Source organism: Nycticebus coucang, chromosome 6 (genome assembly GCF_027406575.1).
Source record: "Nycticebus coucang isolate mNycCou1 chromosome 6, mNycCou1.pri, whole genome shotgun sequence".
Taxonomy (NCBI): domain Eukaryota; kingdom Metazoa; phylum Chordata; class Mammalia; order Primates; family Lorisidae; genus Nycticebus; species Nycticebus coucang.
The window spans coordinates 65,082,445-65,107,838 of record NC_069785.1 but is presented as its reverse complement, the minus strand read 5'-3'; the positions used below and the strand labels follow the sequence as shown (position 1 = coordinate 65,107,838).

Here is a 25,394-nt window from a genome sequence, read left to right as displayed (position 1 = left end):
CCATTATCTATATGTCTATATGTTTAATACCAACCAACCTCTTTGTGTGTGAAATAAAGAATCCTTTAACAGGGCGGTGCCTGTGGCTCAAAGGAGTAGGACGCCGGCCCATATACTGGAGGTGGCAGGTTCAAAACCGGCCCTGGCAAAAAAAATGAAAAAAGAATCCTTTAACAAAATCCATCTCATCCTAGTGGGAAGAGGGGAAGCAAGGATGATAATCCCACGAAATCTGGATGGGAACTTTGGCCTCAATAGTCTCCCAGGAAAGATAAAAGAACCTGTAAGGGCACATAAAACCAGCATGCCTACTTGTATGTTAATTACTAACCAACACAAGTTATATTGAAATGGCAAAATCTCAGTAGATATAGGCTGGTTGGACCCAATAAACCTTTAGTTTTAAAGGAGAGGAAACAAACCTTATAAAGAAGGGACAGAAAGGCAAGCACACACAATCCATCTTCAAGTAGCTTCCCCTGAGACCTACCTCAAGCTCCCGCAGGGCGTTATCACACTCTTTCTGGCCAGGAGCCTGTTGGGTGCACAGAGTGATGAGTTGATTGATGCTCTCTGTCACAGCTCTGCAACAGGAAAAGATTAAAAGAAAATATATATATATCAAAATTATTTCCCTAACATCACTTTGCAAGTTCACCAGAAATACAATCCATTCACTATTTAGACTAGGGGCCCATGAAAGCTCTTCCATAGAGGCTCTACACAGCCAAAAATAAACCATACCCAGGGAAGATATAATGAAAATCTCCTTCCCTGGTTTCTGATAACTGACTGATTTACTTATAAGGGGTCCCATGAACAACCTGGGTTTGAACTGCACCGGTCCACTCAGGTGTGGACATTTTTCTTTTCAATAAAGTTACACTGAGTATGCTCTGCCCTCCTACCTCACCTTCCACCTCCACCACATCTGAGATGATAAGACCAACCCTTCGTCATGAAGACCTTTATAACGATCCACTTCCACTTAGTGAATGGTAAATATATATCTCTCTTCCTTTTGATATTCTTAATAACATTTTCTTTTCTCTAGCTCAGTATATAATAATATGACACACAAACTATGCGTTCCTTGACTTATCACTAAGGCTCTGGGCCAACGGTAGGCAATGAGTAGTTAAGTTTTGGGGGAGTGAAAGTTATATGTGGATTTTCAATTGTGCAGGGGGGGTCAGTGCCTCTAATCCCTCCACTGTTCAAGGATCAACTCTAGTTCTCCTTAAAACCTTTTAATACATTCGTAAGAGAGTATTTGCAATGAAGGTACAAATACCAAAAAGATTCTATTAATGCAGTTTTAAGATTCTCAATGGGGGTTCACAAGGAGTCAGATTATCTGAGCAATTTGGAAGATTTTTAAAAACTTTTTAACTCAGTAGATATAAACTGCACTCGTGATGTTAAAATCTTTACTTTCTATTAAGTTCTATATGATTGACTAGTTCCTAGAAGTTATTCTACAATTATTCTTCAAAATAGCCATTTTCTTTAACATTAATAGGAATAAATTAGAAACTGTTCCATGATTTTACTTGTGTTTCTGTTCATCTTAGAACATAAGGGACAGCCCAGATATTTTTCTACATTGGCAAGGATTCTACCCCTTCTGAGTAGCCCCTGCTTAGCCTGTCTTAGGTTATGATACAGATAATTTAGAAAGTCATGGTCCATTTTGAGTAAGTTCTTTAAGTAAGGTCTAGACTATGAGGCATGAATTCAAACAATTTTTTCATATGTAAGTCCAATTGTTCTGGCCACATTCGTTGAAAAGACTATCCTTTCTCCATTCAATTATTTTTTGCAATTGGCCACATTTATGTGGGTCTACTTCTGGACTCCATTCTGGTCCATTATCTATGTGTCTAACTTCTTTCCAATACTACAATATTTATTGCTGTAGCTTTCTAGTGAGTCTTAAAATTGAATGTCTGTGCAGTTTATAAATGAAAAACCTGAGACATGAGATACACTCCCAAAGAGGATGCTGCAAAGAAAGAGCAGACACAAGACTTAAATCCAGGCCTATCTGTCTCCAAAGCCAGACCCGCAACTCTTCTCTGCAGGGTTATAACTGGTCTGTACTTTCGGCAGGGCCCAGAATTCCATTCCCAGTTTCTAATCACTCACTGCAGCTTAAGGGCAACTTCAAACAAACAAAAACAAAATAGAGCACATATTGCTGTTAATCACTAACACTGTCTAATATAAAAGATGCCTCATTTTATTAGTGAAATTGGCTTTGCAGGTTTCTACAGCATATCAAATTAGATGGGAAATGATGCTGCCAATGTACAAAAGCAATCAGCTTAATTATTTGATGAGGACCCAGTGCTTTCAATTTTAAATTTAGCTAGGGTTGAGGGAAAAAAGAAAAACATCTCCAGCTCAAGAAAGAATTGCAGAATAGTTTTTGTGAGACTCACTCTGGTGATTTCATTTATTTGGAGAACAGTGCTTAATTAAGGTGTCTTGGGAAACAGTCAGCTCTCCATGGTGTGAAACAAAATGACTGAGATAGCAGCACAATGCTAGTTCCAAGGACTGTGGACGGTGACGTCCGTGACGTATGCATTTGAAGTGTCCTTCAGAGAACCTAGCACGGTGTTCTGCGTGGTGACCTTCCAGACACATTCTGAGTGGACAGGCTGGTATTTGTCAACATACTAATGGGAGAAGAATGCTGTGACCACACGATCCTTTGGAGACTATCTCTACCTATCACAGAAGTTTTCCATGTAGCTTAATTCTCCATCTTTCCTATTTATCTGTACACTTGAAAAGCCCAGTTTCTATATGAAGAATTTTTCCATTAAAAATGAAGTATTTATAGCTGATGAATCTGGAGGATATTCAGCTGTGAGAAAGCTGCCATCTTCCCTACTCTTCTGTTTTGTAGATGTGAAATTTTTTCAAGTAAAAACTTGGGCGAAAATTAACACCAACCAACCAAGAGTCTTTGGTTAGAAAATCCATGAAAGAGCCAGGGCAGCATCCCACGTCTAAATGAGTTGCTTGAGTAATCTCCATCCATGGCTAAGAGCATTCTTTAGGTACCATTAACTAATTTTTTCAGTCTAGATTACATAGCCAAATAAGTAATGGTTTAGAAGAAAATGGTTGAGTGAACTTGACAATAAAAAACATTTTTATGTTTCAAATGATAGCAGTTATTAATAAAAATAAAGAATTGGAGGCAGCCCAAACATGCAACCAAAAAGGATCGGTTAAATAAATATACAGCCCATGCCAGCATTCTGGAAACCATTCAGAGTCACAGTGGGTAGCATCTTACTAATGTCATAGAAGAATATTCATGTTACAGGAATAAGTAAAACAAAATTTACAAAATGGTATAAACAGTATGGGTCTGCCATATTGCTTAGGTATGTGTAGAAAAATAACACAATGACATATAAAAATGTTAATGGTGATTTTATAATGTTATTGCTAAAGAAAAAAACTGCAATACATCTATCCCCCAAATTGGAAATTAATCGGTTTACCTTATCAAGAAAAATATGGCCAAAAGTAGCAGAGTCTCTGTCCTAGTTCTATGTAAATCCAAATAGGTCTGAACCACAATACTTTTATTTTTTCTATAATATTTTTTAATGACCAAAGTGACATATGTTTATCTTTAAAAATATGAAAAAGCTAAATAACCATGATTCCCTCATCTAGAAATAACTTTATTTTTGGTATTTTATTTTTTTAATCAAGGCACTATTTAGCTAATCTCAGTTTTTAAAAAAAGTTGGGATCTACAACCTCAGAGGTTAAAAAGAACTTTCTAAAGTAAGTAAAAAGCACTTAATGTTCACAGATACTGAATTGATTCAACTGAAATTTGAGCTCCGGCTGGAAATTTTAAAGACATGGAATTGGGACAGGGTGGGAGAAAAACATCATCTGATTTGTGCTTCTAATTATCTGTTTAGCACAACTCACCCAACAAGGAGCTTGGAGGGGGAATCAACAGCGTGAGACATCTCTCCTCCTTGAGGGAAGAGGTATTTGAGAAGGGAGGAAAGAACAAATCAAAATCCATTCTTCAGCTTTCCCTGGGTCATATTATGCACAAGGCATAGGGAATTAAAAAGTAATATAGTTTTGTTGGGCACAGTGGCTCACGGTGGCCTGTAATCCCAGCACTCTGGGAGGCTGAGGTGGGTAGATTGCCTGAGCTCAGTAATTCGAGACCAGCCTAAGCAAAGTGAGACCCCATCTCTTGAACTAGACCTCGGGATTGTGGTGGGCACCAGCAATCCCATCTACTCAAAAGGCTGAGGCCAGAGGATTACTGGAACCCAAGAGTTTGAGTTTGCTGTGAGCTGCGATGCCACCGCACTCTACTGAGAGTGACAAAGTGAGACTCTGTCTCAAAAAAAAAAAAAAATAAGTAAAATAATATAGCTTAAATCTCTCCAGGATGGCAAGGGACTTGTAACCTAGTTGGAGAGAAGATGATGAGAATTTAGGCCAAAGAAAGCAGTGACCAGGGCATGACACCACACAGGACACAGTGGATTGCTGAAGGAGCAGCCAGACAACATGGAGAATCGCAGATGTGGAAAAGAATTCAAATCTTAACCCTGGGACACACATTCCTGCATGAAATGGAGGACTCAGTGTGGACTGAAGCAATTAGACAAGTCAGGGCGGAGTGAGACCCTGATAGGGAAACAGGGAAGAGAACGTTCTAGGTAAGACCAAGGGAGAGAACAGGGGTATCATTTGCATTTTCTATTTTACAGAGTGGAAGTATTCCCCTCCCTCGTCCTGCCTGCTAGGCTTTCCAGGAGGAAGCCTGCCCAACAGAAACCTCAAACTCAAGGGGGAGCCAGGAGCTACCTGCAGGTTTCTAGGGAGGCCGCTGAGAGGTTGCCTGCCTGGGTCTGATGCTGGTGGCTGGCTGTGGGCATGAAGGCTTCTCAGCCCTGGCGTGCTCCTGGCTAAGGTCACTGGCCGGAGCAGCAGCGGTAGGACACTCCCTCTTTTCTGCAAGTACAAGCTGGTTTTCCATTTCCATAACTAAGTCCACAGAACCATCAGACCAGCTCCTGATCAGAGCTGGTTGACCAAAGGTCTCTGGTTCCATCCAGTTTGTCAGAAAAGAGCCAGAGCACCATCAGTTACATGGGAAGAAGATGAACAAGCTGGACACTAAAAAAAACAAAAAAAAAAACAACATCCTCCCCCTTAGACATTTGAAATCAATGGGCTGGAGTCTCCGAATACACCAGGGCCCAGAGGAAGAACTCAGAACAGATGAAAAAGACATCCTCCACTTTTTCTTCAGAAGCAAACCTCTTTTCTGAAAGCAGGAAGGGCCAGAGAGCCCACAATGGACAAGGTTGATAAGATTGCTGACACAGGAGCAGGACAGACAGGTCAATCCAAGCCTTGGTCCCCACACTGGGGCTTCTGGGGATACACATGTGAAGGACATGCAGGGCCTGGCCGTCTCAGGGACAGGGAGGGCAGGGGAACTGAAGACAGAGGACAACAGTCCTCGGATCCCTGCTGCTCAACCTCCTGTGCCCAGAGGAAGGGACGGGAGCGTGCTGTGTGTGTCCCTGCCTAACTCCACCGGGGCCGCCTCCTTGTCTTTCTCACAGTGTGCACCCAGCACCACCCTCCCCCATTCGGGCCTGTGATAAAAATCTGTGTAATGAACACACAAAAGAACAAAAGAATGAATGAATGAACCTTGGCGGAGGGGCAAAGCTTTGTGTCCCAAGGGAAGCTTGCCCGACCCACTTGACCTGGCTGGAGTTTCTGCTGAGAAACCACGCCAGGAAGCAGCAGATTACCAAAATGTGCCAAGAAACCAAGGGGAATGTGCCAACATCTTCTTACAACAGTTCCATTCTGAGACTATCATTTTCATGTGATGATTTTTTAAGCGCTTACTTGGCTATAAAACCATGGGACTGGGAACTCTAAGTGCTAGAAGCCAGGACAGAGCGGCAAAGAAAGCTTCTATACCCACTCGCCTTAATGCCACCACCAGGGGGCCTGCAGGGACCCGCAGAGACATATACCAGCGACATTCCTTCTGGGCCTGTTTGCTTCCATATCTGGTTTTCCAAATGCTAATTTAGACATTCCCCTTTTCCCACAATTTAGGGGAATGAAACAACACATTCCAAATTGGAAACCGTAATTTTAAAATGATGCCAAAAATTGAAGATAATGAAAAACATCTGAGTTCAGATACCTGGAAATGGCAGGTTATCCAAAAGCTCTTATAGGGAAAAAATAAAAAGGATCAGTCAAGAAGGTGTTTTATTATCAGAAACAGCTGCTCGACAGAATGGGTAATCACCCTTATCTCTGCCCCCCACTTATTTACTGGAATCATCACAAACAAAGCATGAGGTGGAGGTGGGGAGACATGAAGAAAATTTATCACTCCTCTAGTGGCTCTAGCTAATTGTTTGTGGCTAAAATATATTATCTGGGAATAAATGAAGAAACTCAAGAGTTTGCAAGGGAACTGCCCTGACAGTGTCTTATCTTCCGCAAAAACCATTACACGTTAAGAGGAGATGAGAGACAGATTTGAACCATCACTCCCAGGCAATCTCACGTATGGAGAGCTAAAAAGACCTGAAGGATGAGATAGTTCAGATCCTCATTTTGCAGATGGGAAAAGTTTAGACAAGTTGAGCAACCTGACCAACATGACTGAGTTACTCAGGTATTAAAGCTTGGACTAGAATTCAGGTCTCCTGACTAGGATAACTTAAAATAGCCAATGAGCTCCCAGCAGAGACATAAAGACATGAAAAAGCAAGCAAACAAATAAAGCCAAGTTTTTTGTTTTTTTTTTTAAAGGAAGAGTTGAAACTATGCTTTTCAAAATCACTAATGTTGAATATTTAAAAATGTCATATGTGGCTCGGCACCCGTAGCAAGGGTGGCAGGTTCAAACCCAGCCTGGGCCAGCTAAACAACAATGACAACCACAACGAAAAACAGCCAGGCATTGTGGTGGATGCCACACAGCCAGGCATTGTGGGAGGCTGAGGGAAGAGAATCACTTAGGCCCAAGAGTTTGAGGTTGCTGTGAGCTACAATGCCATGGCACGCTACCCAGGGTGAAAGCTTGAGATTCTGTCTCTAAAAAAAAAAAAGAAAGAAAAGAAAAGAAAATGTCATATGTATAACATTACTTTACATTCCCTGAGTCCTGCTCTTAATCTCCCTCTACTGTCAGCTTTCCCATATTATAACATGACGTCAGATACTGCTAAGAAAACACACCCACACTAGCACAGAACTGTGACGTACCCCACGCTCTGGGCTCAGGAAAATGATCGTGGGATTGCTAACATAACATCTGCCTGGGCTGCCGTGGCAGGGCTCCAGCTACCGGCATTCAATCCCTAGTTACGGAACCTAAGTGCCAGGGCAGCCCTGGAGCAGAAATTGGCTGTATTACCCACTTCCTTGGGTGAAACCAACAGGAAAAGAAAGACGCTAACATCAACCTCCAAAACTCAGACTGAAGTTTTAACATATTTCCCAAACCAATTCATTCCCACTGCCTCCCCATTATGCTGGAATCCTTCCCTATGTGACAGATACATGTTAAATTCAATCCAACATTGACACTTAGTAAGCGCTCAGTGTCTGTTAAATGACTCAATGAACACTGGTTTCTTCTTTATCCTTTTCAGTACTTTCTGATTTCTTTTTCAATAAGCATATGCTACTTTCATAAACTGAAAGATATATAACACTACTTAAAAAAAATCTCTTAAAGTCATTATGTTTACAAATCAATAGGGACCTGGTGTCTAAGCAAGTGTCTACTGAAAAGGGTGTATGAGAAGACAGACAGTTTTAGCGGGGAAAGAACATGGAAACGAGTCAGGTTTATAAAATACCAGAGTCTCCGCCACTTGACTCCACCCATCATGACCTAAGGACTGCATCCATTCTTTGCTCAGCCATAGTGGCAGGATGACAGGCCCATCCTCAGACCGTGATGACACGTTTAGTCACACATGACAGCACATTTGTCCCACTCCTACCTTGCAGCTGCAGCCAAGAGATTTTTCGCATTGGGAGCTCCTGGATCTACAGACAGAGATTTGGCAGCTAACAACAGCTTGCTGGATGCCATGGAGATATTCTTGAGGTTACCTATCACTTGAATCTGGTCTTCTTTTGTCTGGAAGGCCAAAAGGAGCCAGAGTAAATTAAGGACTGTCCAATTCTCAAAGCGAGCATCAGAGAACTAGGAGCAGCAACCTGAAATGGAGGAAAGTTATCTACAAAGATTACATCAAGTCCTATTAGTCTGCAGATGCCTAACTCATTGAGACACTAACCAGTGTCTACTCTTCCTCCAACAGATGCTCAGAGCAAGATGCGTGCAACAGGGAATGAAATCCATCTCTGAGTGGGTTAGCCAAGAGCAGTGCTTTCTCACAAGTAGAGGCAGTAAGAGGGGGGTGGGGTGGGAGGAGAGAGAGCTGAGCAGAGCCGATGCACAGACCGGCAGCAATTCCAGCATCTTGCTCAACAATGCTGGAGTTGTTACGTAGCTGTGCATCTCAGCCTGGCACAAACAGCCAGCACTGACTCGGGATTCAGAGCTGACTGCGTCCCCAAAGTGCCTGACCTGGGAAAGGATACATTTCTCACCTAGGTGCCATCTCAGAAACTTTCCTCTGGAGATGGACAACAAACACCCCAGAGCTGTCTTTTAGGGAATTTACAGGAGCTCAGGAATAAACCAGCTCTGCAAGCTGACACTCCACCAGTCATGCTTCCTTGTTGTAAACAAGGGGTTTATTTGTTCATCCAAAGGAGGTAATTTTTAATCACTTGACACTCAGTATTAGACAGAGGACGTTCAAACGAGCCCACTAAACCTCAAATACATATACATATATTTACTGTATTATCCTACAGTCAAAGAGCTGCCTTAAAATTCTCCCTTTTCCCTGACTTCCCCCCAAATAACATAAAACAAAGGATTCTGCTGGAGGATTGTGGGAAGAGTCATCCTTCATCACTAAGAGCACTTCCCAGGGAAGTTGACAGCATCTTGGCGAATGTCCCTCCCGTGAGGTCATGGAGCTTCCAACGCAGCAAAAAGAATGCATCCATGGCCTGCCTGTTCCCAGGTTCCTCACCTCCATTTGTTCAAATGGTCTCAAGGGTGGAAAGTTCATCAGAGAAGAGAGAGGCTAAGGCCAACTCCAGAGAGCCGTCTCCACACCCACCTGAGCTTGGCCAGCCATCTCAATGCCAGCATCGAGGAATTCATCGAAATCGTCACTGAACTTTCCAGAGGCTGCAGCCAGCTCTCCACTCTGGCCCCGGGTAGCATGGACAACCTCCCCGGCAGACTGGTTCAGATCGGCTGCTGCCTGGTTCAATTCACTCTGGGCTTCCTGGAAAGGCTTCGTGCTTGGAGGTAGCTATAGAGGACAGAAGGCGCATCCCGTGAGAAGTTTTACTTTGCACTGGAGAGAAAAAGGAAAGTATTGCGGAGGAAAGAAAGACTCTTCAGGGATGCATTTCTGAGTCATCTAGACTAAAAGGCCATGTTAAGTTTGACCTTCAACATGTTTACATTCATTCATTCAATTCACATGTATCAACACCTGCTCCATGCTCGACACTGTGAATCTAAAAATGGTAAGGGCAGCTATCTTCAGGGCTCACGGTCTCCTAAGTGGTAGAGACAGGCTCCAGAGTCCATTCTCTGAACTCCCAGCCTATTGTCCCTGCTAAGATGAAAACTCAAAGTTTTAGCATTCTAGAACTAAAAGGTAGATACTATCAAACTTCAAATCACGTTCTTCCAAATTAATAGCCACCACTTTTGTTTTATGAGTGTTCTTTCCTAATATCTTTTTTATTGAACACAAGTGCCATTTCACAGAAAGATAACTTTTTGCGAAAAGTCCCAGGGAGTTAAGCTAGACTGTTAGTCCCTCACGTACTCTGCCTGCGTACCTGTGCAGAAAAGAAACGAAAATGAATCAGCACATGCTCCTTCCGTAGACAAGCAGGGGAGGGAACCAGCCCCAGGTGAAACTCCTGACTCCTTGTTCTCTCAGAGAGTACTGGACACATGCCCCCCTCCAGGGCCTGGTCAGAAGCCAGATGCTTACACATCCCCTCTCTTGATTCCCTGGGATGACCCCACAGCAAACAGCATCATGGGCTCAAAGAAAAAGTAAACTTAATTTAAAAGTTCCACCAGGGCACTTTGGAGATCAGAAAGCAAAATGAGGGAAAGACAAGTAACAAGGAAAAATAGGATTACTAAAGCAAAGGTCAGCTGCCCAGAGAGCCCAGGGAGGAGAAAAGACTCCAGCCAGACCTAAGGTGAGCCTGCTCCCCTGGTTCCCCTTCCCGGTCCTGCTCTCACCGAATCCACTAGCAGCTTCTTGCTGGACTCGCCAATGCTCTTTAAGGCCACATCCACATCCTTCTGTCCAGGGAGGCAATTCACACAGTTGTTTAAGGAGTGTGAGACAGCTTTGGCCACCTGAATACATGCAGGGAGAGAAGAACCACAGGAAAGCAGCTTTTATATAAACATTTTTGCACATTTGTTGGGAGATGGGTAGCTGACAATACATAGACCTGAAGCAAAGATGGAAATTATCCACCAGCGTCTACCTGACACTGTTGGGCCTCTTGCCCAAGAGCAAAATCCTCCCTCTCCCTGGGGTTAACATTCTGCCTTAGCAAAGGGTCCAGCAGGGTGATATAGTACATCACATCACAAAGCTCCCCTAAGTCACAGCTCTGTGATTCAAACACAGAACTTTCCAAGATGAAGACAGGTTCTAAAACAAAGATGTCTCATATCAAGAGAAATGCAAATATCTCCCTTCTTGAGAGGCCTGTTGAGGTCACCCAAGTGGAAGGAGACCCAGAGTTCTTTGGATCACAGTGAGGCCTGTGGATTGATTTCTGCTCAGTGACCTTCTGGAGCCATCACCCCAAAACCCACTCTGTCTACGGGCGAGTGAGATGCTTTACTAAGAACTTTCAGACCCACACGAAGCTGCTGACGCACTGCCTGGATGTTTAAATGGTTCCCCGTTTGCACCCTTTGGAATCTTCAGCTAAAAGATAAGGTCTTTGGAGGTAGCCTGTACAATTCCTTCTAACCTAGACCATTTCCTCCTGGCCCCATGTCTAGAACTTTGTGTGGAGGGTACCTCGCCAGCTGGTTTCATCAGGCAAAGAATCATCTGAAGAAATAACAGAGTGCGAAAATTTTGAGTGGCTAGTCCGGTGATTTTTAACTGGGGTACTGTGAGAGGAACTTTGGTGTGTCATGAAAATTTTCAAAGATCATTAAATTATTTTGAAAGAAGTTCAAAGCCCAGTAAGCATTTTCTTTTTTTACTCTTTTTTTTGGATCAACATAATTTAAGCGTGCCACAGAAGTATAGGTTCAGGTATGTTGTGAGTTAAAAAAGGGCTAAAAAGCACTGGGCTAGCCTATACCTACCTCCCCCTCCCAGGCTAAGAAGGGGAAAATAGTTCATCATAAATAGGCTGCAATCAACATGTTATGTCCTGTCTCCTAAACTTCCAAAGACAGAGTTCGAAGCCCCCCCTTACCTTCTGTTGACTGTGAATTGAGCACATCTCACATTAACAGGAGGAATACTAACTAGGCAAGACTTACAAAAGTTACCAGGTATGGGAAGCATCGCGGTGACACTCTGGAAGGTTCTGAAAACACCTGCTGAGTCAGTGTCCACACGAAGCGCCCAGGGGACAGCTTGCCAATGTGCCCACATCAACGATGAGCATGGCGGCCACTGCTTCCAATTCTGAGCCTCACCTGAGCTAATCTTTGTTGACTCTCTGCATCTCCAGGTGCAATCAGGGCCTGCTTGGCTTCCTGGATGAGCATGGCGGAGCCCTCCATCACATCCCGAGCAGAATCTAACATGGCATGGGCAGCCGTCGGGTCGCTGGTAGAAGCAGCCACTCCACGGGCAGCCTGGGCCAGTGTTTTCAGAGCTTGGGCCGTCTCTCTAGCAGCCACTCCTAGGAACAAAAGCCCAGCAGACCTTCTATTACAGTCCATCTAAAAGCGACACCGTGGCAATAAGCAGCACGGGGAACCCAGATTAATTTTTATAAAATATGAATTGCTGTGTTTCTCAAAGAAATAGCCCACCTTCATGGATCTGGGCCAATCCCAGAGACGCTGTAACAACTACAATGCTAAAGACTATTTCCCTCTGACTTCCCTCACTCCCATGGTTTCACCTGTTCCTAGATCGAAAACACCAAGTTCGTGGGAGCAAGCAGACAGAAGGACATACCTGGGTGTGTCCATGTATAGGTTCACGGGAGGTCGTTTGAATTCACTGTGCTTCTCAATCATCTCTTTGGGGACAATAACTTATGTGCAATCCAGGGAGCAAGTCAGTCTGCACGTGCAGCACAGGGAATCTGTACATCCGGATTCATCCACGCGTCTACCTTCACCTGTGCCCTTCCCTAGTCAGTACCCCTCAGGCCAGAAGGAATCACTGCTCTGATGTTCATTACCTCAGGCTAGTTCTGCCTGTTTTTATTTTTTATTTTTTTTTTTATTAAATCAAAGCTGTGTATATTGATATAATCATGGGGCATCATTCACCAGCGTATACCCTTGTAAGATGCACCGCTGGTGTAATCCCACCAATCCCCTTCCTTCTACCACCTCCCCCCTCCCTCCCCTCCCTTACCCCCTTCCCCCTATTCTTAGGTTGTAACTGGGTTATAGCTTTCATGTGAAAACCCTAAATTAATTTCATAGTAGGGCTGAGTACATTGGGTACTTTTTCTTCCATTCTTGAGATACTTTACTAAGAAGAATATGTTCCAGCTCCATCCATGTAAACATGAAAGCGGTAAAGCCTCCATCTTTCTTTAAGGCTGCATAATATTCCATGGTATACATGTACCACAATTTATTAATCCATTCGTGGATCGATGGGCACTCGGGCTTCTTCCATGACTTAGCAATTATGAATAGGGCTGCAATAAACATTCTGGTACAAATATCTTTGTTATGATGTGCTTTTTGGTCTTCTGGGTATATGCCCAGTAGAGGGATTACAGGATTGAATGGCAGATCTATTTTTAGATCTGTAAGTGTTCTCCATATCTCTTTCCAAAAGGAATGTATTAATTTGCATTCCCACCAGCAGTGCAAAAGTGTTCCCTTTTCTCCACATCTGCGCCAACATCTCTGGTCTTGGGATTTTGTGATACAGGTTAGTCTCACTGGAGTGAGATGGTATCTCAAAGTAGTTATGATTTGCACACATACTTCTTTCTGCCTGTTTTTAAACCTCATGCTAATAGAACCACATAGTACGTATTCTTTCATATCTGGTTTCTTCCTCTGACCATGACGCTGTGAGATAAAAGCAAATTGTTTTGTGCAGCAGTTCATTCTCTGTTCTTGCTGTGTAGTATTCTGTGGTATGAGCACAGTAACATTTGTTAATCCACACTTCTGCCGATGGACGTTGGGTTATTTCCCATGTAGGAATATTATGACTCAATCTACCAAGTTCTTACGTATACATGTAGGGGAACATGGGGAATTTTCTCTTGGATATAAACATAGGAGTTGAATGGCTAGGTCACGGAGTAAGTGTATGGTTAGCTTTAGAAGAGATTATGAAACAGTTTTCCAAAACGGTTTTGCCATGACACACTCCAACAGCACAGCCATGTTTCAGACTGCAGCTGCTCTATACCCCAGCTAAGACTTGGCACTGTCGGATGTTAATTTAATCATTCTGGTGGATGCGTGTTGTATCTCAATGAGGTTTTAGCTTTTATATCCTTAGTGGGTAATGATGTTGAGCGCCTCTGCATACACTTAATGGCCATTTAGACATCCTCTCTTGTCAGGTTCCTGTTTATCTTTAAATTCACTTCTAAAGAGGTGATGGGATACAGTGATAAGCTGTGAATATAAACTAGTCCTTTAGTCCTCTAGCACCACCTCATGCAGAATAAACGTGTCTCACGACGTGCTACCTCGTCCTCAGCACACTCAGGAGGACCATGAAAACTGGAGAAGCCAGGGCACGTCACGAAACCCCCGAGAAGCATAGAACAGCGGATGCCCGAGTGAGCAGCTTCACAGGGGAGGCCCCGCACTGGGCAGTGTCTCCCACACACACCCTCAGAGACAACACCAGAACTAGATCTGAGGTTTCCTCACGTTCAAGTAAACACTCTTCATGGGGCTCTTGGGGAGAGAGAACTACGCAGGCTTTTGGTTGGAACATACAAGATGCACATGGAAAATATACAACCCAGTGTCTCTCTCTCGCCCTAAACTTGGAAATGACTCTTTTCCAGGCACCAGCGAGTGTGGCCTTTACTGGCTGTACCTTCAGCTGAGTCTGCACGGACACAGCAGGTGGTCTCCCTCTTTCTGAGGACAAGGCTCTGCAGTACCACACAGGGGGAGAAAGGCCTCAGGTCCACAAAACAAGACAGCTTTGCAGTGCGGCAGACTTGCTAATATGTAAATATTTAGTGAACTGCACAGCTGGGATCTAAGTCTACCGTCTAATCAAGGTGAATTACAAAGCTGCCAATCTACCGTTTATGACATGGCACTTCGGAGTGCAGCTTGTGGAATGAAAGAATGTTAAACTAAGTGCTTTTTACGGCAGAAGAGAAACCTAGAAAAGAAAGCACAAAAGTAAATAAAGCTAAGGTGAAGGAGAGAAAGCAGCTTAGCCAAATGGTCGCTCCATTTCGTGTTTATGCTTCTGGCACAGGGTTGAAGGATGCATTTGCTCAGAAGAATGCCAGATGTGGTTGAGACCACATCTAGTTCTGGCTCTGCTGCTGATCAGCTGTGTGGTCTAGACTGCTGCCTTTTCCCTCTGGTCCACAGTTTCTCCCAGGTTTTAGGAGAGGGGGAGATCCTAACTCCGACCATCGCAGATTCTAGGCTGTGATCTCTAGACCTCTCCCTGTCTCCCCATTTGTCACACAGACTCCTGAATCCATTTTTATTTGAGTTGTACAGAAATTGGGAAGAATAAAACATTTATCACATGCAATTAGAAAAGACATGTTTATGCAAAAACCAGTGAGTGAAAAACCTTTTATAGACTGAGACTATTTTAAAAAGGCAGAAACCTAAAGAGCCAAATTCCAAAAACCTAAGCTCATCCATTGCATGTGTTTTCTGCTGAGGACTCACTGTGAGATCTCAAGGTACAGGGAGTATCTTCCTGGAAGGAATTAGGTTTCCCAGAGAAAAGAAGCCATAGCATCAAAAGGATAAAACAAGCCCAGCGAGGGCCACACAGCCCAGTGAACACCCCAAAGCTGTAAACAGCACCATTTTCATTGGTCCTCACTAGAGTCATACATCTCCAAGCAAACAACACAACTTCCTCTGAAGTCAAGAAAGCATCACAGCACCAGGACCATCAGTGAAAAATACTAAAGCAGACGTCTGTTTCAGTAACCAGTTTTTTGAAAATACAGATTGCTTTCACAGTATTCTTGCTATCTGAACCTTAAGTTATACTCAGTAGCAGAGTCTTAAGAAGTCTTTTCTATCATGGATGTAACTCTTTATCAGAATTCACGCAGATTGTGTGATCCACAGTACTGGAAGTCACAGCAAGCTCACCAGGTAAAAACCAAGTATGACACAAAGCTTTATTAATTTGTGCCAAAGTACAGGAGAACATCCACAATTGACCACGTCCCTAAACTGACCACCTCCTTAAGTTGACCTAATTTTCATTGACTGGACATGCACTATGTGTACCTATCAGTAGAGTAGGCCGAGTGCCTTATGTTGACCACCTCTGTATGTTGACCGGTTTGTTATAGTCAGTCCGTTGGGTGGTCAACTTCCAGAGGTTCTACTGTATTAGAGAAAGGTTCTGTCTGTGTAACTATTCAGCTATGTAGAAGTGTATTTTGCACGTCGCGTGCGTTAGAATACAGCCTGGTGGCAGGTAACATGTAACTGCTGAATATCCCATACGCCTCAGCTGTGGACCAGGGAACTGAGACCAGGAAGAACTCGCCCACCCTTGCCTTGCCTTTCTTACTTTCTACCCATTCTTCAACTTTCCTGAACCGGCCTCCAACAAGGATAGCAGTGACTCCTTATTCTCAAAGCTAATGGATGCTTCTTATGTACCCTCCCTCCCACACTCCTCCCACCACACACACAAACACAAAACTTCTTGGGCTGCAACTATGGGTTTGGCTCTGAAGATCATTCTCTGCTGGTTTCCCCGCCCTCATCTCAGCAGCTGCACGCCCTCATTTCTTTCAAAGATTTCCACTGTTCAGTTTCTTCCTTAACTAGTTGGGTTCTTCAGGGTTCTAGGTTATAAACTTTCTCTCACGCTACCACAGTGGTTCTCAAACTTCCTAATGTCCTGAGCCTTTAATACAGGTAAAATTATGTTCGTTGCTACTGTATGAAGTAAAATAATTTGATGGTTGGGGGTCACCACAACATGAGGAACTGTATTAAAGGGTCGCAGCATTAGGAAGGTTGAGAACCACTGCTCTACCACTTCCTGTAGGCGAACTTTTTCCCTTCCATGGTTTCAATCATTACCATTTCACCACTTTTCAAATCTTGCATCTTCCAGCCCAGTCCTAGAGCCAAAGAGCTTTCTGCCTAATGACATCTCTACTCCTGCATCCTCCAGGGGCTTCAAACCAAATACATTTGAAGTACAGCTCTGTGTCCTTGAACTTCAGCTCCCTCACCCTCTACAATAGTCCTGTGTTCCCCTTACAGTAATTCATACAATTCTTTACTCAGCCGTCAGGCCAAACACTTGTCCATGTTATCTTCCTTACCTCCACCCCTGCTAATTTCTTTTTTTTTTTATTGTTGGGGATTCATTGAGGGTACAATAAGCCAGGTTACACTGATTACAATTGTTAGGTAAAGTCCCTCTTGCAATCATGTCTTGCCCCCATAAAGTGTGACATACACCAAGGCCCCACCCCCCTCCCTCCGTCCCTCTTTCTGCTTCCCCCCCCCCATAACCTTAATTGTCATTAATTGTCCTCTAGTCATCGAGAACAGTGGTCTTTGCTTCTTTAATCCATCCGTTTGTCTCCACTGCAGGACACAACCATCTCTCTTATCTGGATTAATGCAATGCAGCCTGCTTGCTCTTCCTGCCCCCAACTTTGTTTCTGTCCTATTTGTTCTACACATGGGAGAAAGGGCAACCTACACAAAAGGCAAGCTGAACTATATCCGTAGCTGGAAAATGTCACACGTGCTCTTCAGTTAAAGTCCCACTGATTCACATTGGCTTACGAGGCCCTGTAGCATCTGACCCTGCCCTACCTTTCCAGCCTGATCTTTCTCCTCTCCTCTCTGCCTACCACCTTAGCCACCCTTACCTCTTTCAGTCAGCCTTTTCTCTCACCGTTCAGACATTATCCATGCAGCTCCCACTTCCAAACCACCTTTTAAAGCCTGTCAAAACGAAATGGTGCTATTTCTAGCCTGTCTTTCTATACATCATCAGTATTAAAGGATGTAATCTGTAAGACAGTCTTCCCTCTTCTAAATTTACGTTTCGTCAATTACACAGAAATTTTCAAAATATAAATGTCTTATAAAACCCTATGTTTCTCAAATGCTAAAGGAGTTCTAAATAATCTTCAAAACCCTGGCCAGGGGTGAATGCTGTTCTGAAGATTTCTCTCTACCCTCCCATTAGGACCAAATTGTACATTTGTATTATGACAGGTACTACATTATACTATATCATCACTTCTTGCATTTTTGTTATGCTTTTTAATTTTGATTTTCAAAATAATAAATGTACATAGTTTTACAAATCCCAGAGGATTTTGCTTATAGCAATGGCAGAATAATTTATCGCAAATCAACCTTCCCACAAAGAAACAACTACAAACACAGGAAAACATATATAAAACATGTATCTGAAGACACCAAGATAAAGAGGCATAAGATCCTGAAAGGAAGGAAGACGCAGAGCAGAGAGGCCAACGCTAGTGGTTTTTTCCTCGCAGAAGGCGTTTCTTAATTTGTAACCTATTGCCAGGAAGGAGAGAACTTCTTGGCAAAAGCCACCTGAAATCTCATGGGCTAGGAAGATAAAATCGTAGTTCTGACCCTGAGAAATGCAACAGCCTGGTAGACACCTCAGCCTTTTAGAGGGGACACAAAAAGAGCTACATCCTAAGAGGTGGAAATAAAACTTCCATTTTCTAATCAACTCTCAGCCCTCACTTCTTCTTCTTTTTGAGACAACGTCTCACTCTGTCTCCCTAGGTAAAGTGCGGTGGCATCTAGCTCACAGCAACTTCAAACTCTTGGGCTTGAGCAACTTTCTTGTCTCAGCCTCCTGAGTATCTGGAGCCACAGGCGTGTACCACCATGCCTAGTTTTTCTATTTTTAGTAGAGATGAGGTCTCACTCTTGCTCAGGCTGGTCTCAAACTCCTGAGCTCCAGCAAGCCACCCACCTTGGCCTCCTGCTGGGATTCCAGGTGTGAGCCACCGTGCCCAGCCTCAGCCTTCACATTTTTATTGTAATCAGTCCTGCCAGAAGCAAAGAGGAATCCTACATAGGGAAAGCAACACAATTCAGGGCCTCAGATTATCCCTACAATATAAAATACCAATGCCCAGTGTTAAAGAAAAAACATCAGAAACTTAGAGGACAAGGCCAATGGCTAAAACCAAAAGGAAATTTAAAAAACTGACTATAAAAACAGACCCATGGGTGACCCAGATATTAAATAGGCTGATTCTAGAACTTATGTGGAAACATAAAAGGCAAAGAATAGTCAACACTAACTCGAGGAAGACCAGTGAAGTTGGAGGACTCACATTACTAGACACTAAGATTTAGGATAAAACTGCAGGACAGTCATTAGGAAAGTGTGGCACTAACACAAAAACAAACAATTAAATCAGTGGAAAAGAACAGAAGTGCCACAAAATGACTTGCTCATGTTACGTTCACTTATTTTACAATGATGCATCACCAGCACCATCCTGGGGAAAGGACAGTGTTTCAATCAGTGGTGCTGGGTCAAATGGATATCCAGGCGAAAAAGCAATTAAACTGGAACCCTACTGCCCATAAAACAACTCCAGATGATCACAGCTCTAAACATCAAAAGCTAAACAATAAAGCTTTATAATCTAACAGAGGAGAGTATCTGCATGATCTTGGATAGGCAAAAGTTTTAAAACAGGACACAAAAAGTATCAATCGTAAAAGAGAAAAACCCTGTAAACTGGACTGTATTACAATTATTTTATTATTTAGTTCCATTTCATTGACTGATTTTTAAAATTTCAGATTATTGGGAGGGTACAAAGAACCAGGTCATAATTTTTTAATTTGTTAGGTAGAGTCCCTCTTGTATCATAATTTTTTAGAAGTTTTATTCATTAAAAAACACCTTTAAGAGCAGCGCCTGTGGCTCAAAGGAGTAGGGCGCCGGCCCCACATGCTGGAGGTGGCGGGTTCAAACCCAGACCCGGCCAAAAACTGCAAAAACAAACAAACAACAACAACAACAACAAAAACACCTTTAGGAGATAAAAAGCTAAGTCACAAGATAATAAGAAATACATACAAGTGATAAAGATTTCCTATAAACAAAGAAAAAACAAGTAACCTACTTTTCAAAAAGTGGATAAAAGATATAAACACATAAAATGGCCAATAAACCTATGAAAAGACTGTTCACAGGGGAATACACTATTCACTAGGGAAATTCAAATTAAAATCTTAATGTTGACACTACACACTTACCACAAGGGCTAAAATCGAAAGACTGACAATACAAAGTGGTGACGAGGATGTGGGACAATGGCATTTTCATACACTGTGGAAAGGGACATCCTGACCATATGCAGAGCCTCAGACCCAGCTACCCCACTTCCAGATATAGATCTGGAAAATGGTTACGTTCACTAATAGGTAGAATGTTCATAGCAGTGTTTTCGGGAAACAACCCAAACACTCATCAACATCATAAATAACAGGTATGTTCAGACACTGAAATACTGGAGAAATCAATGGGTGTGACACAGAACTGCTGCATGCCCCACACGTCTCATGAACAGTGCTGAGCAAACGCCACTTAATCCATTTCTTTATAGTTAAAAAACCAGGCAAAATTCATCTCTGCTGTTAAAGGTCAGGGGTGTCCACCTCTGGAGGAAAGAGGAGATAGAGTGATTGCAAAAGGGTATAGCTGGGATGCCAAAAGTATGTACTTCTCAATCTTGGTTGTGGCTTCCTGGGTGCACTCCATTTGTGGCAACACATAAAGGTACCCACTTTGGATTTATGCGCCTTGTGTATGTATATTTCAATAATAATATATATGTCAAAAAACAGCCAAACACTGCTACTGTATAACAAGCCATAATCCCGACCCACTCCTTCCCTCCTGATCCCCACTGTTACAGCCTCTGGATTCTTCATGCTTTCTTCCAACAGATCATCTATTTTTAGCAATGTGCTTATACTGAAACTTCTTGGTTTTTAAATCTGAGATATGTATAGACTTCTTACTATGATAACATTTCCTTTATGTATAACTTTCCACTTTTCTTAGAGTTGAAAATTATGCATTCTGTTCTTTATATAGACGGACCCCTGTTTAAGGAGTCTCAGGGAGGTTGGGAGTGGGAGGAAGGAGTTTCCTGCCTTCGGGGGTGCCTGGCATCACCAATGCTCAATGCTCCCCTGACCGCTGCACACAGGGTTTGCAGCACATTTCAGCTTGCTTCTTCCTGACTTCCCGACCTGTCAGGTCATTCACCTCTGCCAGTTACCAAAGGAGTGTTTTTCTCCTTCCACCTTCAAAAATTTCGTTGACATCTTATTTGTTGCCATCTCTTATTTTTTTATTCCTTTACTTTAGTGGGACTTCAGGAAGCCAGGCAGAGTTCTAGAAATCTGTAACTACTATTTATCCACCGTCTAGTAGGGGCAAATGAGTCTGGGGGAATCATATTTTGTTAGTCTTGCTATGCTCAGTATCAAGCCCGGTAATAAGCCTGTGGAAAGTGCTTGCAAAATACATGGTGAAGTTCTCATGGGAAAAAGGCAGGTGCATTGTCAGACCTATGAGCTCCCCACCCCCACCCGGGGGCCTGCAGCTGGCCACAGGGCATCAGGACAAGCTCGAGTCTCACCTGTGTAGTGCTCATTGCCTTGAGCTGCGCAGGTCAGGAGCTGCGCCATGGAGGAGCCCACAGCCTTAGACGTGCTTCCCAGGTCCTGAGCACATTTTTCCAACTATAAGAATATTTGAAGAGGAAGAGAATTTAGAAGAAACAAAACATCCACTGAGGTCACAGCATTGTTTAGAAAGATAATGCGGATAAAGCCTTGAGCTTCAGCCATTTCCCACAGAATACGCCAGTGGCACTAAGGAGCAGCACAGTGATAACGGGAGGGAGCCTGAGTGTCAGAACAAGCAAACCCGGGTGCAAATCCCTGCCCTGGGCTCCCACCTTACAATTACTAGCCTGAGATTGGGGGAGTTGCTGAACCTCTCCAGGCCTCAGTTTCCTGAGAGATCATAATACTTAGCTCCAAGGTTTTCAGAAAATTAATGTAGGCTCTCAACAAATGGTAGCTATTAGTAACATGACTTTAGAAGCTAATTTAGAAAGTCTGCAACAAATCCTTAGCAGGAATTAATTATGCCTTGGCAGGAAGTGGGCAGACATCCAGCTGCACCACCTTCCTGGCATGCGAGGCCATTAACATTGTTCAATTTGATCATTACACTTAGAGGAGTTCCAACTGAAAGGGAATGCAATAGGAACAGAGGTTTGGAGTGGTAAATAAGATTATGAAAACAGGCAAAGTGCTCGTTTACCAGGAATAGCATGTTACCTTGCTTTGTAAACTGAATAGAGAATTTGGAGAACAAAGTCAGAAAGGGCCTAGGGTATGGATGATAATTTGGTTACTAGATGAGGATGACATTTTGAAAGAGAATTTCCAGGTGTACTGTGAGAGTGCAAAAAGGCATCAGAGCACAAATGCATTTTAATCTTCAAATAAAAATAAAAGAGCCTGGTCCATTACAGCCAACAATATAACACAGGCAGCATAACATTCTTTAGGACAAATAATTTCTTTAAAAATGTCATGGTATTTCTTGCAATCTAACTGACCACTTAAATGAAAGGGTAGAATATGTGTTATCCCAACTTCTGGGCTCCCTGGAGCACAGAAGGTTGCAGAGATTCCTGGACCACTCTGCAAAGCTGCTGGCCCACAAGCTAGTCTCAACTCTATCATTAGCTGGGTCACCTCAGTTAAGTGACTTAACCTCTCTGAGTTTGCTCAGCTTTGCAATGAGGGGTAACTTGACTTCAATTTCCTGAGTGCTTCCTAGGTACTAGGCATTGTTCTATTTACAGTACATTAGATGTTCCTGAAGTCCTTTTACCTTCCAGAAGTCTTTAGTTCATTCAAAGAGCGAGCAGCTATAGTTAAGAGCAGAAACTCTCAAGAATACAGATTTTAGAGTCCTACAGATCTAGATTCAAACCTTGGTTCTGCCACTAACTGGCAGATAATGCTAGGCAGAATACTGACAGTCTCTGTGCCTCTGTTTTCTCAGCTGTAAATGGGTTTAATAAAACTTGCTTATTAAGATTACCACCAGGATAAACTAGATTGTACACAGTGCCTAAATGATGCTTAATAAATGGTGGCATCTATTAGCAATGTCCAATAATCTGGGAAAGCCAATGCATCCTAATTAGCAGGGCTGGTAAAACGTTAGCTAAGACAGCCCTGACACTGGCATCAGGAGGCTTCATAATATGACCACAGCAGACCCCAGGTGCCATCATGCCATTTCCAATTGCAGCTTTATTGTATTAAAGTGCTTTGCCATTGTTCATCCTCATGTTTTGTTAACCAAATGTTTTTCAGAAAGCATGATTGTTAATAATCTTTTCTATGTTTATACCCTCATGGCCACCCATTTCATAGACAAAACACTTGGGATGCAGTGAAGACACAGCTAGTTGATGATACCGCTGGGTCTAGACGACAGAACTCCTATCTCCAAACCCAATTCCTCCAGCCACACTAGGCATTCTTTTCAGAAAAAGGCCACAGGATTAGAAACCTCTCAACATTTAACAAACATCATAACAACAGTTTAGCAACAAAGAACAGACATCATCACAACCGCCAATTCGAGGTCATCATCACAGGGAGGCCCCGCACCAGGCCGGCTCTCACAGCTCACCGTCTCCCCCGGGAGTGGTTTCAGCTGGCTCTCCGCGGCAGCCACCTTGGCATCCTGCAGTTCGTTCTTAAGCGTCTGCACGGTGTTCAGAGCGGAATCAATCTCCATAGGGCCACAGGCTTCATGGGCCTGTCGACAGAGAATTTGGGAATTATCTATAATAATAATTATATTTCCTACTTGGGGCAAGTGTTCTCGACACTTTGCAGCTCTAGGAAATGCCTTCCTGGACAAACCCAGTGATTCTCCAGACCTATCAGGAAGTGGTAAGGAAAGTAATTTCCCCAAGAGAACAAATTCATTCTCAGTCAGAACCTCAATGCTGTAAGTTCCCAAATGGTCACCCATGTGTATCTCAGAGAGCTTTAAAGTCTTGAAGCTACTTTATCTGATATGCATTTGCCTTAGACATACTGAATCCTTTCTCCACTGTGGCTGGGTTCCAGCGCCGTATGTGTGTATGCAGGCATTGCAAGTGGGCAGTGAATGAACAAAGAAACCACGCAGGCTTCCGGGGGCAAGTCCATATCAACCTGATTCTCTTTACAAATGTTGTTTTCTTTCCATACTGGAGATTATACAAGTTTATTTCCTTTGTTATTTGTTTCAACAAAACTGCATCCTCTTGATCATTTAGAACATTAGTCTCCAAATGCATTGATTACATGGCCCTAATATACACATGTAAATAAGTTACATACCCGAATAATTGTTAATCAGTATACTAAATACTGACAAATCTTAATTTCTTCCCTTTTTTAGAAAATCATGACAGGAACAGTAAATGCTAATTAATTGATTTTCTATGTGCCAGTGTTACTTGGAGAGGAAACTTAGGTACATAAAGGTTAACTAACTTGCCTAGGTCACAAAATCCATCAATGGCAAGACGGGATGGAATGGAGACAGTCTGATTATAGTCTGTTACAGTATATTAAAAATGCATATATATACAAGCTCTCACAGTGGAATCTTCCTGCATGTGGTAGACAATCTTACTTAAGTCCCACTTTGGGGAAATCACCGTTCCAGAGCAGCTGTTTGATGTTGGTGTGTGTCTCAAGTACACCAAAAAAACCTGTTAAAATGCAGACACCCGGGCTCTGTGAACAGAGATTCTGTCTGGCTACCCAGAGGGAAGGCCCAGGGCCCTGTGGTCTAATAAGCAACCCCAGGTGATTCCATGGCGACAGTCCCAGGACTTCTCTTTGGAAACACGGTTCAAAACACTTTTTTTAAACCAGATACAGTCTAAAACTCTGGACATTTGGCAATGTAGCATGCTGCTCATATTAGGAATTCAAGTCAGCTGAGCCTGGTGGCTCACACCTGTAATCCCAGCACTCGGGGAGGCTGAGGCAGGAGGATCAGCTGAGCCCAGGAATTTGAGGTTGCTGTGAGAGGGCCCCACCACACTCCAGTCAGAGTGACACAGAGAGACTCTGTCTCAAAAAAAAAAAAATCCAGTCAGGTTCTACTTCTTCCCTGATTAATGTCTGAGGCTGCTTGTTTCCAATAAAGGAATCACTACAAAGAGGAAGAATGAGTTCATGCTAGAACTTCATGCTAACGCTACACCAAACCGAGTAGTGAGGAAGGCCTTTGGTAATTACTAAGTTCTAGAGACAGAAATTCATTTACTCCAAAATTCTGTTCTCTTAGGCACCTGGTGAGGGTGAGTGGTTAAATGAAAGATGTGAAACTTTATAGGGCAAAAAAGACTATATAGATGACTTTCCTGCAAATCGATTTTATGCCTAAATTATTTGTTATTAAGTTCACAAGATGTGATTTTTTTTTTTGGAGACAGAGTCTCACTTTGTTGCCTAGGCTAGAGTGCCATGGTGTCACAGCTTACAGAAACCTCAAATCCTGGGCTAAAGCAATCCTCCTGCCTTAGCCATCCCCCAAGTAAAGTAGCTGGGACTACAGGTGCCTGCCACAATGCCCGGATGGTTTATCTATTTTTAGTAGCGACAGAGTCTTGCTTTTTGCTTAGGCTGGTCTCGAACTCCTGAGCAAAGGCAATCCACCTGCTTTGGCTTCCCAGAGTGCTAGGATTACCGACTGGAG

General features: G+C 43.1%; 1 protein-coding gene across 1 annotated transcript in view; it reads right to left on the bottom strand.

The window, feature by feature from the left end:
• TLN2 (talin 2) overlaps positions 1 to 25,394 on the bottom strand; it is a 453,366-nt gene that overhangs the window by 90,795 nt on the left and 337,177 nt on the right. The window contains exons 27-33 of the mRNA XM_053594602.1: positions 23,322 to 23,450; positions 21,238 to 21,340; positions 11,858 to 12,066; positions 10,421 to 10,540; positions 9,264 to 9,461; positions 8,064 to 8,203; positions 491 to 584 (exon numbers count right to left, since the gene is read on the bottom strand). Of these exons, the coding sequence (XP_053450577.1) occupies positions 491 to 584; positions 8,064 to 8,203; positions 9,264 to 9,461; positions 10,421 to 10,540; positions 11,858 to 12,066; positions 21,238 to 21,340; positions 23,322 to 23,450 (993 nt within the window). The remainder of the gene's footprint in view (positions 1 to 490; positions 585 to 8,063; positions 8,204 to 9,263; positions 9,462 to 10,420; positions 10,541 to 11,857; positions 12,067 to 21,237; positions 21,341 to 23,321; positions 23,451 to 25,394) is intronic.